The sequence below is a fragment of the Opisthocomus hoazin genome, chromosome 1 (assembly GCF_030867145.1).
Source record: "Opisthocomus hoazin isolate bOpiHoa1 chromosome 1, bOpiHoa1.hap1, whole genome shotgun sequence".
Lineage (NCBI taxonomy): Eukaryota > Metazoa > Chordata > Aves > Opisthocomiformes > Opisthocomidae > Opisthocomus > Opisthocomus hoazin.
Genome location: NC_134414.1, coordinates 102,065,730 through 102,081,396, shown reverse-complemented (window position 1 = coordinate 102,081,396; position 15,667 = coordinate 102,065,730). Strand labels below are relative to the sequence as shown.

General features: G+C 38.6%; 1 protein-coding gene across 15 annotated transcripts in view; it reads right to left on the bottom strand.

The window, feature by feature from the left end:
- Positions 1–15,667, bottom strand: part of KDM6A (lysine demethylase 6A) — a 171,390-nt gene that overhangs the window by 88,822 nt on the left and 66,901 nt on the right. For all 15 annotated transcript variants that reach the window (XM_075430978.1, XM_075430989.1, XM_075431023.1 and 12 more), the window contains exon 5: positions 810–868. In XM_075430978.1, coding sequence (XP_075287093.1) covers positions 810–868 — 59 coding nt within the window. The remainder of the gene's footprint in view (positions 1–809; positions 869–15,667) is intronic.

The window sequence follows — 15,667 nt, the reverse complement described above, 5'->3', positions numbered from 1 at the left end:
GTAAACTTCTTAGTCATCAATCAAGTAGTAAAATCACATTTATTTTACTAACAGTTTCCATACCGAGTATAAAAAAGCAGTGACCTGAGCACTGCACCCTTCTGACATGAACTCTGCATGAATAAACTCCAAAGAAAGTTTGAGGACTTTTCAGCAGAATCCCAGTGACTGAGTCTATTCCACTCATCATTCTTCTCTCATCACCGATAAAGCATAACCAAAACCCCAGCTGAAATCCAACCCTCCCTGCCACATCCAACAGCAGTCCCTTTCAGTCCCCAAGACCTGCCAGAATTTAGAACCCTGAGTTTTCACATCAGTTTGAAACTTTCTGATTCAAGTCTGAGTGTACTGCTTCTCACATTCAAAACTTTCACTTTGTACAGGTATATAAAAATTACCGAATACCAAGCTAAATGAAAACAAGCCCACTTTGTCTCTTCTTTTCCAAGAGAAAAGTTTTTTGTAAACAGGCTTTCAAACAAACACAGGGTACAGATTATCGATTCACAAAATCCACAAAATTCCTGTCGAGTCATACTGCTCCACCCCCCTTGCTGAATCATATTATAGGAAGCAAACGTTCTTCTCCTGTAAGTCCTTTCACTTTTAAGCAACTGCTGCGGTTGCCACAGGTATGGTTAACGGTACGTCAGATATGTGACCCAGGACAGTGTATCTTCAAACATCATATCTATAATAGTAATAAAAAAATTAAACTATCATACACACACTGAACTGAGTTTAAAATATTCACTTACCAACAAAACATCGCACAATAATGATACTGTTAGCTTATTCCAACTTACCACTGAAAGGCATTGTAATGGAAGTAGACCAAACCAAGGCCATATAAAAAGGCAGCATTCTGTAACGGAAAGAAACAATGTTTAAAGCCCAGGTGAGACAACCATATGCTGTAAGAGTACTGAGTTTCCAGTATTGATTAATTCTTTGACACTCTATTTCCTTTATACAGTAAGGATATTTAAATTTCACCTTGAACAGGAAGAACCAAAAAGAAGGAATTAAAAGATAGGTAAGCATCTTGAAAAAAAAAGTGATTCGTCGCAAAATATTTTTGGAGAATAGTAACAATAAAGATATTCAAGTACTTTTACATCAAAGAAACTGATGTGCTTTGTTCTACTTGTACAACAGCAGGGAAGGAAATGACAGAGTAGAGATATTTGGTAATTTAATATAACAAAAAATATTTTATGACCGAACACCATTTCACAGTCTTAATAATTTATACTCACATAAAGTAAACAAAGCTACACACTCCCACATTTCAGTGTCTAAAGTAGAAATTATCTGTATGAACCTGAAAACATGCTTACAAAAATTTCACTTTTTTGAATAACAAAAATACAGACCATCGGCTTCAAACCTAAAGCAATCATATTTCTTCATTGCTAATCATGTTTCTATTTTCTATTCCCCTTTGCAGGAAAAAAAAAAAAAAAAAAAATCAATCATGCTGCTTCTGGCAACCCATTTCCCCCAATTTTCTTCTCAGAGAAAGGTATGATTTGCCTCTAAAGTGACATCACTAAGGACGTTTACTGAATCTTTAACTATCCAATTCTACAAATAATTATTACATCTTTCCTAAATTAGGAAAAATAAACAAATTTCCTTTTCTTTTTAGAAGTTATGCCACAGCATAGTTGTTTTCTGTTTAGCACAGCTATTCCATTATTTACAAGAGACAACGGGTACATGCTGCCTATGACACATTTTTAGGCTTTTCGTATGTGTAATTCTGGTTTTGAGAGACCAGGAATACAACCCAAAGAACACAAAGCTCTGACACATGGATGAGAGATAGAATTTCCATTGTCGAAGACAGTAGTTCGAGATAATCCCTCTTCCACTTGTGCGCACTTCAACAAGTCAAATTTCTACAGAATTCTGTGAAAGGAATTCTAGTTATGCTTTAAACCCAATCCAAATATAAAAAAGGTATAACCAAATTTCTCCTAGAAAATAACACAATTGAAAGAGAAGCATTCATCAGAAATGGGACCCAATATTACCATTTCATTATACCTCATTTGCATCTTCTAAATACAAATTAAAACCAGGGGAAATGCCAAAGATCCTTTCATGAATACAGTTGGATCATAGCTTCAGCAATGGACAGCTTCCAAGAAAAAGCTGCGGTATGACCAGACACTATGGCAGTCGGAGCACTGGAAGATGTTAACAGGGGGAGGAGTGAAGGGGGAAGTACATAAACAATAAAAGATGACACTTTAATACTATCATAAAACCACATTCCTGTTTAACTGAACAAAAACACAACATGGACATAATAAAGATAACAGATCTCTAATTCCATAGCCCATGTATTTCCTGCTTTCCAAGCCCGCTCTGGCAACAACAGACTAGAAAAGAAGGCAAGCTCAAAAACTGAGCGTATGCAATGCCTGGATTTAAAAGTCATTTTAAATAAAGAGGTAACACAGAAAGAGAAACTTTCATGTGGGCAGTATGGAAGCCTGCAAAATACAGCACACACCCAGTAACCTTTCTTTTGTTTGGGTCAGGCTCATTTGTAGAATCGAACTTCACAAAACTGTCCAGTGTTACCTCAGAGATCCACCAACTGCAATCAAGACTAGATCGTCATAAATATTGAGAACTATAGTAGTAACAAGAATTCTTCATCACCACACCACAAAAATCAAGCAAAAATATGCCAGACAACTACAATCTCTTCAAAGATTTAATTTTTCTCTTTCACAACCTATTAGAATTCACAGTCCAAACGAGTTACAGCCTCAGAAGATTAATCTAGCTGGTATTTTGATCCTAAGGGTTAAAAATAATCAACTTTCAAGACACAACAGGACCAAGATGCAGGTCATTTGTACAAATGTAATTAATGTATCAAATTCACATGAAGCTTTCAGGTTCTCCCCACCCCACTAAAATACAAATCAACCACTACAGCTCTGTCCTTTGTTCTGTGACTTGTTTTCTCTTTTTCCTCTCATTCTCATTTGGCCTTACAAAGCATTTGAGCTTGACCTTAAAAATCTGTTAAGCTACCACTGTCTTCTCTATAAAAAACAGGGCAAGATTTCAGACTCTGTAATACTTTCGTTCAAATGTAAAGGTGCAAATTCTGAAACATCAGTATGGAACATACTTATCTGTTCTGAAATACTATAGGTCTTACTGTATGTAACACCATTAGTACTGTTTGTTGATTGTTTATTAGATTTGTCTTAGTAAAGATTTAAAAATATCTTTTAATCTGCATTTGAACCTGGATGGGACTTTCACAAGGACTGAAAGATATTACAGTGGTTCAATGTAGGCAGTATTTTCCCACAAATAATTCAAAGCAAGATAAAGTTCATTACTTCAGCAGCTAACTTCTCTGCTTGTATTGCAGAAAACCATCAAGTTCAATGTGCTGCCAAATTCCTACTGGCAACAACCAATATGAAAGGCAAGAACAGCTTAATGCGTATCAGGACCAAGCAGGATCATTAGACGAAATTTTCATCTACAAAATGTCCTTAATATCATAAGATACTGTGACTCTGTTTACCAGGGACACACCCCATTCTAAGAAATCTGTTTTCAGTTGCCTCTGTTACTTTTATTTGAACAAGTTTATCACAAAAAATATCCATCCCATGTTTTCCAATAAAGATTATTTTTTAATTTAATCCCCGCTATTAGAAAATCCTGCTACAAATAACTGGTGAGGTAGAATACAAGCCCACTTTTTTCCCTCCAAACATTTTTTCAGTAAGAAGTAGAAAACAAAATTCTTTTATTACAATCCTTTCCTTGAACTTCTTAACAACCATCACAATTTCTGATCTCATGCAAATAAAACACATTCTTTGGCTACTAACTTCTAATGTAATTTTTATGTTATCTGATCTCTCTCTTCACTAAAATCCACAGTAAATTGAAAAAAAATGCGAACCGAAACAGAGTGTACCTCAAATTATAAGTTGAACGACTGGGTTTGTTCACTCTACAGCCATGCTATTAAAAAGCAAACAACTTAGAAATGCTATTTCTAAGCCTACATCATTTACATTTTCTACAAGCAAAAAATGTTAAAATATTTTCATACCAACCGCTAGATGGCTCAAATACCTCTTTCCATTTTACAGGCTTATGCAATTTAACAAGATTGTCAAGTTTACGTTGTGTATTCTGCTGCTTACATGCGCTATTTAATGCTGAGCAACTTTTCAATTATATTTTTCAAAATGTGTAAGCTACAGCATTTTATTGACAGGTAACTCAGAAGGCAAAAATATATCTGTATGTACCTTTTTATGTAGCTGAGATGAATAAGCATGTTGAAGACTTTTTGTCTTGTCAGTTTCAAGCAATGAAGAAAAAAAATAAATTAACCAATGAGGAAAACTCCGCCCACCTTACAGACCTGCTACATTAACCCACATAACTAGCTTCTAGCCTCTTTGAAGCAGCAGATGGAAACAGATCCCCAACATTTCACGTGCTCTGCTCTCTAGCCATTTCAGGCCAAGTCCACAACAAAGCCTTTTTCTCCATCTTCCAGCATGTGGCCAGTGCTTCTGGCAGAAAGACATCAGACCAGAGCACCACAGTTACACTTTATCTGTAAACACAAGGTCAGAAAAATGCACCTGTCCTGTGTAGTAAGTGGCCATACTCACAATCAGACTTGCAAACGGCCATTTTAGACTGACTGTAGAAATCTAGAGCCATCACATCTGGGTCCAGGTGTTTTTCACAAGTAACACGTTTATCTGCCACAAGCAGTTGAGACCCTGTTACCAACTTCAAATCTGCATTTTATAAACACAAGAATATATAAAGAAGTTATGCTTGCAAATGAAAATCTGTTCAGCGGGCACTTCTAGAAAGCCAGAGAGTAGAAAAAGATGCTAAGGAGTCAAAGCAGCCTCGGAGCAGCATCCAGTCGGGACCTTCCAACTTAAAAATGAAAGGAACAGGTTTTGCCATAGTTTAATAGCATTGCTGATTCAGAAACATTCCCTAACACTGCCTCTCAGTTTTGCTGATACAATTATTTGTAGAGTACTACAGCCAAGTGGATGCCGGAAGTGATCTGAGTTCTTAATAACCAGATAAAAAAAGGATTTTTTTTAACTGGATCAGTTTCCCAGCCAAGTTCACTGTGTAGCCCCCCCATAAACAACAGCCTTAGCACAAGTGGTAGAGTGGAATGCAAGCAAAATAAGTAAAAGCTCTTTAAGCCTACACTGCTTCCAACAAAATGCATATCAAACCTACAATGACTTTTCAAACTCAAAGAGTGAAATCCTAGACAAAAGATTTAAACAGGCAACCTACATTAAAAAAAAAAAGCCATACTTTATTACCTTCTAAGCCACATATAAACATTTGACTTGCGAAAAATCAACTTCTGTGGGTCAGTACAAGAAGGATGAAAACATGAAATAACATCACAGCCTGCCTGTCAGCCTTCTCCATGCAGGTCCTTAACCAGTGAGACACGCAGGCAAATACACCATTTCTTCTTTATGACTCTAATGGGCAGCGCCAGATGTAGGTAAAATAATCCCTTTATTTCCTTAAAAAGTTGATAATATTTAGACAGAAATCAGAGTGCATCACACCATACTACAAATAACAAACAAAACAGAAGAAACAAAGTCCCCAAGCAGTTGGTTGGTGGAAGTCTGAAGGAAAACTATGGAAAAAATACGAAGTTCGGCACCCTTAAGCAACCAGTGCCTGTTTTTCATTTGCTTACTATTGACAGGAATCAAAAAGTCTTTGACAACATATTAAAATTGCTTCCAGCAGGACTCTGAACGCCCCTTCCACAGCTACTCAAGTTCCAGTGGAACCTGCAGTCCAGCCCACGTCACACCAGGCTGCAGAAGATGCACGTGGGCAGGGGGTTACTGCTCTTCACAAAACCCAACTAAGTAAACAAAGTTTTACAGTTTAGGTTGCATCCTGTGGTCACAGGGTCTCTCAGCCACCTGTTCAAAGCAAAACAGTTTTTGTGTTCAAATGTGTGAATATGTTTATTTCTTTACTGAAAAAATTAAAAGATGAAGTTTTGACACTATGGTGCCCAAGACTTCCTCCTGACACTACTCAATATATAATAACAGTCCCCTGAAGAATATGTACCACATAAAAATTCCACTCAGGCTCTTGTGCATAAACAGCTATATGCCTTTGGGAGCTGACAAGCTCTAGCAGTTGCAGTCACAAAGACTGTAAGTGTTCAGGAGAAAGAGGGGAGGTTTCAAATGAAATTTATTTAGATTTGTACAAACACAGAGGGCTACCTATCCACACGCTCTACACATTCCCAACACCTGCAAAAACATTAAGATCCCTGTAAAGGCTGTATTACAAATTAATATCATTGGTTCTAGCTTCTTCAAGGTCTTCAAGAAATTTTATAGAATTTAGAAAATCATTAGGTTTATACAGAATCTTTAAAATGTAGCTGTATGTAACATGGTTGCACAGCCCTGCTTCTTAAGCAATAATCACAATAGTCAAAAAATTGTTACTGGGTGTGTGCCTGCATCCCAGCAGCCATGTGAAAGCAATTAATATATAAAACTCATTACACCTATGACAAATATACTCTGATATTTGTAACAGATTAATTAACGTATCATCTTGGCAAGTAACTACAAAGTAATTTCATCTTGTCTTTAAGAAGTTAATCTTTTCAGAGAGTAAGTATTGCCAAAACACACCTACTACTTGTAGAAGAAAACTGGCTAATATATCTTTCCTAACTGATAAAAAATACTTTCCGTTTTTTTTGCTTTCACAGAAAAGTTAAGAAGGTGAAGCGGGGCGGGGGGGAAGACCACACAAAAAATCCAAACGTAGGGAAGGACAGGGTACATCAAGACAAGACTACTAGTCAATTATCAAAAAACCCACATACAACAACTAATTCAAGATACATTAGTAATTTCAGACCCCCTTGTATAATACATTGTGCCACAACCTCTTCATAGGGAGCACTTGAATGTGAAAGACAAAATGATAAAGCAACATTAAATAACTCAAAAAGTGTACATGAATGATGGAATATATGCAGTTTTGTAAACTGGGTATTCCTTCAGCCATAAGTAGATTTAGGTCCTTGACTAAATGGAATACTGATCAACTAGCATACCTCAAATTTGTCATAAGAACAAACAGCCAAGCAAATGTCAAAATAGCGATCATTGCTATAGGTATTTGACTTATGTGCCTTCCACTGAAGCTTATAAAATTTTACTTGATGTAAACATCTTCATTTTCCACTTGATACAAATATTTTCAATAATTTAAGTATTTTAACAGAAACCAATATTTTTCTGAAAAATATTGAGTGGGGTGTTGTGCAACATACAAAGATTAAATTCACCTTGAAAGACATTTTATAGAGAGGATTCATCTATTCAGATTTAATACTCTCCCTACAGATTCCCTGAATGCTGTTTAACAATCACAAAGTTTCTAATTTATTTTGTATGATACATGATTTAAAAAAAACCACAAACCCTCCTGACCCCAAGCAGAAAGCCATATTTGAGACGGGATGCTATGTAACTAAACCAATTTGCCCAACGTTTGCACAAAAAATGGAGATGATCTCTCTGGAGATCATGTTATCCAACTCTCTGCCCAAAGAAGGGCCAACTACTGCAGGTTTCCCAGGACGACGTCCAGTTGGGTTCTGACTGCTTCCAAGGATAGAGACTCCACAAACTCCCTGAGCAAACATATCCACTGTTCAATCACCTTTACAACTGAAAAGAAAAAAAGGGAGTCTTTCCTGTGTTTAAAAGGAATTATGTGTTTTCAACTTGTGCCCGCTGCCTTTCCTCCTTTCAGTAGGTACCACTGAGAAAAGTCTGACTCTGCCTTCATTATTACCCACATCAGGTATTTGTACACCCTGATAAAATGCCCTTGAGCTTTCTCTTCTCCAGGCTGAATAACCTCAGCTCTCTTAGCCTCTCCCTGTATGACAGATGTTCCAAGCCCTTAATCAGCCTCATGACCCTTTACTGGACTTGATCCAGTATCACCCCGTCTCTCTTCTACTTAGGAGCCCAGCACTGGACTCAGCACTCCACACGTGTCTCATCAGGGCTCAGTAGAGACGAAATATCACCTCCCTCAACCTGATGGTTATGTTCTGCCTTATGCAGCCCAGTATGTTGCTGGCAGCCTTTGCTGCAACAGCATGTTGCTGACTTATGGTCAACCTGTCCACTAGGACCCGCAGGGCCCTTTCTGCAAAGCTGCTTTCCAGTCAGTCAGCCTGTGCTGGTGCACTGGGTTATTCCTCCACAGACACAGGACTTGGCATCTCCCTTTGTTGAACTCCATGAGGCTCCTGTAGGCTGTTCAGGTCCTTCTGAACAGCAGCACAACTATGTGGTCTCTACAAAGTTTTGTATTCTCTGCAAACTTGCTGAAGGTGCACTCTACCCCATAAAGCAGGTCATTAACAGATGATGCTGAACAACACTGGCCCCACTATCAGCCCCTGGGGTACACCACTATCAGCTGGCCTCCAGTTGGACTTTCTGATGCTGATCACAATCCTCTGAGCGCAGGTCAGCCAGTTTTCAGACTATCACACTCACCACTTATCTAGCCTGTATTTCATCAGTTTGTCTGTGTTATGAGAGACAGTGTGGAAAGCCTTACTAACGTAAACACAATATCTATAGCTCTGTGCCTCTCCAGCAAGTCATTGTGTTGCAAACAGCTATCAGGTTCACCAAGCATAATTTCCCCTTCATAAATCCATGCTGATTACTTCCAATGACTTGCTGGCCCTAAGTGTGTTTGGAAATAGTTTCGAGTATAATTTGCTCTATCACCTTCACAAGGATGGAGATGAGACTGACTGGCATGTAGCTCCCTGGATCCTCCTTCATGTCCTTCTTGAAGGCAGGAGTGACATTAGCTTTCATTTAGGCCTCAGGAACCTTCCTCCATCACCATGCCCTTTCTATAATGAAGTCTCATAGTGACATGGGCGAGCTTCCTCAACCCTCATTGATGCATCCCACCAGGTCCCATGGACTAGCTATCCAGCCTGTTTAAATGTTCCCAAACTTGATCCTCCTCTACTGAAAGCAAGCCTTCCTGGGTCCAGACCTTCCCATCAGTCTCAAGAGTCTTGGAATCCTGAAGGCAAGTCCTACCAGTAAAGACCAAGGCAAACAAGGCATTAAGTACCTCAGTCTTTTTCCATGTCCTTTGTTATCTGCCCCATTCAGCAGTAGACTCACATATTCTTTCACTTTCCTTTTGCTGCTGATATACTTGTACAAGCCCTACTTGTTGCCCTTCACATCCCTTGCCAAATTCAATTGCATGTGTGCTTTGGCTTTCCTTATGTGATCCTGCAATGCTCAGACAATGTCTCTATATTCCTCCTGCGTCACCTATCCTTGATTTTAGCTCTCCTATGCTTCCTTTTTATGTCTGTTTTTTCGCACCTTGTTCATCCATGCAGGATTCCTTTCCTTTTTATTTAACTTCCTGCAAGTCAGGATGGACTGTTCTTGAGCTTGGAGGAAGTTATTCTTGAAAACGAACACGCTGTCATGGACCTCTCTTTGCTCCAGGGCCATATCCAGGGGATTCTTCCACGCCGATCCCTGAGGAGACCACAGTCTCCTCTCCTAAGTCCAGGGGTTTAATTCTACTATCTGCCTTGTTCCCTTGTCTCAGGATCCTGGACTTCTTCATTTCATGGTCCCTGCAGCCAGTGTGCCCTCAGCCTTCACATTCACAACCAGTTCTCCCCTGTCACAAGCACGAGATGAGCAGATTATCTTCCGTTGTTGGCTACTGCATCAGTTGTGTCAGGAACTTGTCAATGTATTTCAGAATCCTCCTGGATTGCTTGCACTCTGTTGTGTTGCCCTCCCAGCAAATATGGGGATGGCTAAGCTCACTATTAGGACTAGTGTCTGCAAATGCAAGGCTTCTTCCCGTTGTCAGAAGGCGGCCTCATCTACTACTTCTTAAAATCATAGAATTATTAAGGTTGGAAAAGACCTCTAAGATCGTCAAGTCCAACCATCAACCCATCACCATTATGCCTGCTAAACCATGTCCTGAAGTGCCATATCTATGCATTTTTTTAACACCTTGACCAGGTGGTCTGTAGCAGACAACCACCACAATGTCACCCACACTGGTCATACACTAATCCTGACCCATAATCTCTCAACTGGCTTCTCAACTGTCCAAAATCTGGGCTCCGTGCATTCTAAATGCTCTTTCATAAAGGGCTTCTCCTCACCCTCCCAGCCTGTCGCTCCTCAAGACCCCGTACCCATCCACTGCAGCACTCCCATTTCAGTGCATCTCTGCGATCCCAGTGAGATTACAGCCCTGAAATTGGACGTGGACCTCTAACTCCTCCCATTTTTTCCCCATGCTGCATCCATTAGTGTGCAGGCACTTCAGAGAGGTACCTATTTGTGCTGCTTTCCCAGAAAAGGTAAGAGAGATTCCCCCACAATGCCATCCTGTGGGTACTCCCTTATTCTGTCCATATCCTTGAGGTGGGGCCCCAATATTGATTAGCATAAGCAAATTAGTCACAGAGCAGCTCTTCTTAACCTTTGTTTCTCTTTGTCAACTACTGCTCTTATTTCATACCTATTAAAGGATTTGGCTTTTCTTTTTCCAGCCAACCTAACAAAAATTACTAGATCATTTTACAAATGCTTTCAAAGTACAGAAATTAATGTCTGTTCATGTATACGCACAAACCTTACTGAAACATCTTGTTGGGAAGATGACACTTGCACAGTTTATTGAAATGTTTCATTTCCTTTTATATGGTAAATGATCATCACTATTTATACCCATCATCTTCAAAACATTTAGTGAAATAGAACTACTAGTATGGAATTTTACATTCTTGGTTCACCATTTTTCCAGCCCTTTCCAGCAAAGATAGGGATCCCACTGAGTTTACAAGTAGCCCCATTATTTCCCTGTCAGTTTCTCACTGCTGGAGAATCACTACTGTGTAGGAAGAAAGCCTTAATATCATTAATTACACAGCTGCTCTACCTGAGGCACTACACATAAAATGGGAGTAGACAAGCTGAACATACCAAGGCATGAACAACTACAAAGTCATTCAAATACACACAAGCAAATCAGTAAAAAACAAAGGAAAACAATCACCAAAATGAAGTGGCAAAACCATCCATGGTTGTTCCCTTGAGCCACAATGTACTGAGCACTAACTAGAACGAAGTTGAATCTGGAACTCTGCTTAATGGAAAAATTTTAAGTTGAATTTTTAACCAAGTTCCCTAAGAATGCTGTTGCTACTTATCTGTTGTTCTTCCAGCTGAATAACTCTTCAAACTGTTAGCTGCCTTCAAATGAATTTTATAGAAAACAAGACATCCCAATGATGAAAAAATTAAGGAATGTCACTGAAAATACCTGCTGGATAGAGAACAGAGCCCTCATACGAAGGCCTACTTTCAGAAAGCAGGTAAGAGTTTAATTACTCTCTCTTCTTTGGGAAGCAACACTTAGCCCATTAGCACAGCTTTAAATCAAGCATGTGCTTTTCCTGCTCAGAGATGTCATAGGCAACGAGATGCCATTCAGGATGCTTCACTAGAAAAACTAGAGGAATTCCAGTTCATGTGCGCTTACAAAGAGAAGTGGGAGAAGGAAGGAGAGGAGGTGTGAAAAGACAAGATACCAACCCGTCATTAGCAAGGCTTCATGACCGCTAGCATAAAAACTGTTTGTTCTGTAAACTGCAAACTGAACAAAATCCCACATCTGGAACAAAATACTCAGTATCTGCTTTAGAAAAAAAATCTCATTGGTCGTTTCAATTTTGACTCCCTTTTTACATTAGTCAATAACATCTGTAAACAGCAAATGTTACTGGACAGCAGATTTTGGGGTACATAGTTTATGGACTGTTATAAATATACCAAATATTAAAATCAAAATGTGTTATTTTTTTAAAGGTTTCATTGATTTAATTATCCAAATGCACGATTATTGATTAATTGTTGCCAGTTAGATATCAATCCATTAGTACCAAAAATTATTTTCCAATTGAGACTGTAGTTGGTTTAGTAGTAATCACTAATTGGTGTTCTAATTGGTGATTTGCTGTTTTATTTGTTAGCATGTACAAATACTTAAAATAAGATACAACAGACAAGGCAGCAGGCCCACATGACAGGCAGCTGGGGGAGCAGACAAGATGGCCAGCAGCCAAGAGCAAAGCAAAGCAGCTGGGCAGCCCACCAACCATTCCCACAGAATACTTCAATTCCATCAAATCATCATTTCTTAACAGAAAACTGTACATCAGTAAATTTTCAGCCCACCCTGTGAATATATATACTAGTGAGTTTAAGAGCTTGCAATTTCTAAAGGCAAAACAAACAAAGAAATAATACAAACAAGCCAAATGATAGGACACTTCTTTCACTCTCCACTATCTCTTCTCTGCTAATTCTGCACAGCTCTGTGTCGCTCTTTCATCATCTACTCCAGATATCAGTGTTCTTTCCCGCACCAATCCCTCTTCTTCTTACCATTGTATCACTGCTACTGTACCTGATGTTACTCAATTACTTCTGCCAACGGTGTAACCTCTGAAAAATTGACTCTGAAAAACTGCAAATGGAAACATCACAACTGTCCTGAATCAGTAATCCGAACATTTTTAAACCCAGGTGTCTCTTCTCAGTTCTGCTTATCGCCTTATCTTGCAAGGAAAGGTCATAAAAAAACCTCTCAAAGTTGGTAGTTTCAAAATCTTTTTCTCTGGGGCAGTTTATTCCTCAACTCCGTTGTTTATGCAGTTAGCTGGTAGACTGAAAGAGGAGGGAAGAGAGGATAGAAGAGTGCCAATTAACCAGTGCCACAGTGTGGGCGTCTTCTCATCCTCTGTTAATTTGACATCCTTTTGCAAGACTCCAGGAAGCTCTTATTTAAAGATATCCTGCTAAGCTGAGTTCCACATATTAATTGTATATTACAATTGCTGTTCCTTGGTGTGAGTGGATACCCCCTTACTCTTGTACTAGAAGTCAGAAGAATCCCTTTCTAATCCATACACACGGTATGTGTTGATTCACCCTCCTTCCTGTCAGTCTCCCCTGCAAACAGTTCTTGGATATGCTTTTATCGTTTATCTGAAATTTCATTCTGCTGTTCTACGTCTGAGAGGAGGACGACTAGATTCTAGCAAAATGTCAAGTTGAACTATACTTATCTTTTACATAAGACCACACTTTCCAGTACAGGCTTCAATATCGTTCTTTATTAAACTAAATATTGTTTGGGCTTTTAACTTCTTCTTCACGCTCTCTACTTTTTCCGATATTCAGGTCAGTTTCCTGAACACATTCAGCTATGTGTACACATGACATGGTGGATACAAACAGTTTCAATTACTTCCATTTAAAAATCTCAACATACCAGATGAAATTCCACCTGCTATCTTAATTTTCCATAATGTTTTTTTGTACCTCTAAATTTCTACCATTCAACACACAAAATTTATCTTGTATTTTAGAATATCAATACTCACTTTCACTTCCAATCATTAAATCACTAAAATTAATTAAAAACATTTAGTACCAGCCCCACATTTACAAGTCTTCCATATGACACTAATGTACATCAATTTAAATTTATTTTCCTAGATCAAAGATGTAGTTTTTGTCCCCTCACAACACAATTCACAACAATTCACTTCAGAAAACGTTAAGGACTGCTTAAATTTACATCCCATCTTTTCTGAATACGCAATTCCTTTCCAGCGTAATCTGAATCTCTCTACCTTCTTCTTTAAAGTAGTATTTTCAAAAAACACTTCACAGCTTTCTTATGCATTGTCTTAAGGTCCAGTTATATATTACAATAGAATTTCCATAAACAGGATCATTCTTTAATTGCAGATATCAAAAATGAAGCAAATTACACCCACAGAAATACAAAGCTAGTTCTAAGGCACGAAGACAATGCTGTGGGCAGCTTCATAAATCTGTGATCACGGCCTTGCGGTCACCTAGCAGATCTCAAAATGGGCAGGCATAAATATCCTACCTTGAAATTATCAATACTCTTTACAGTACTTTGCTTAACCAAAGAAGAAAACCATTTCTCAAATGTGCAGGAGAATGAATACTAATGTGGGAAGATTATATGAATTAATTAAGTGTACTTAAGTGCTGGTCTGCTATCAAGAATGCCCAATATTGAAAAAAAAAATTTTTACTCCTTGGGAGACAGACCATAGCCATGCAGGCTTGCTCTGACAGACAGGGAACATGACAGGCAGGGAGCCTAAAAGGTTCTCTTCACAATCAATGTCAGGGAGAAGGAGAGAGCATAAAATAATTCTGTGGAAGGTCTAATTTGTGCTTGATGCCTTGCAGAAGCATTTGGGATAAGAAGTTTTGTGGAACACTTTCCTCTTTTTAACATGCTTTTAACATTACATTTGATCCTTTTCTTAAACACATACACATCCACTTCAGGATGTGAAGTTCAGGCTATATTTAACTGTTTAACGTGGTGATTAAATACCTGATTCTGAATAAACTGGTACATATATTCTACTTCTCAACTTCTCTTAAGATTTCACAGAATGATAGCTATGCCTCTCCATCATTTTTAAACCTGTTTAGTGCCTTCACTGTGTGACTGGTCTCCAATAAACAACTTTCAGGCCTAAAATTCAAATCCTCTTCAGTAAAACAAAGAGAAACCTCAGGCTAACAATCTGTTTCAGCCCTCCCCAAACCTCTTCGAGAACTCTGCCGTCTGTGCAATATGCATGGGGTGAAAGGAGTAAAATAGAAAATCCTATTTTATTTACTTGCATTTAAATGAAGCGGGAGTTCTATATCAAGAATTTTGAGTAACTTGGCTTTGTAAGACCCATGTCTTGCATTTTCTTACACACGGCTACTCAGTCTTCATTCTCTCTTTCTAAAAGCAAAGACTACCAAAGTGACTCTGGAGAAGCAGTACGCTTCTGGATTTAGATCGGTTTGCAAACCCAGACCAATGAATTGCTGTGCTCACAGCTGACTGACACAGCACAGAGACAGGAAACTTGGTTCCACTTCTGACAAAGTAATCCTTTGTTGACATGGCAGATCACATTCTTCACAGTAATTACAAAAGTGTCAACCACTTTCTTTTCACAGCCAGAACAGATGCGATACCATGGAAGGGAGCAGTGCTTCAAGACACTGCTCCAATACCTCAGTGATTCACTGTTTTCCAGCTAAAGAACAAAGCAAAAGTCCAGGCCCTGATACTTGCTCTGTGAACTTGAATCACCAAAAGATCTCAACACACACACACACACACACACACACACACAGAGCATTTCCCAGTTTGTATATACAGGCTGCAAAACTAAGAATATGTAACTAAAACTACAGGAAAAGATAAAAATCTAAGTTAGGAGAGGTTAGTTAACAGGGAATACGGACAGATGCCACACAAATTTGCAGTTACATGCCTATGTAAAATACCAGAATTAGCAAAACCATTGAACAGGAACATTTTGAAAAAATCAAAAAACGCAACTGTGTTCCTTTAGAGTCATTTTTATTTTGTATTATTTTTCCAAGGCAGC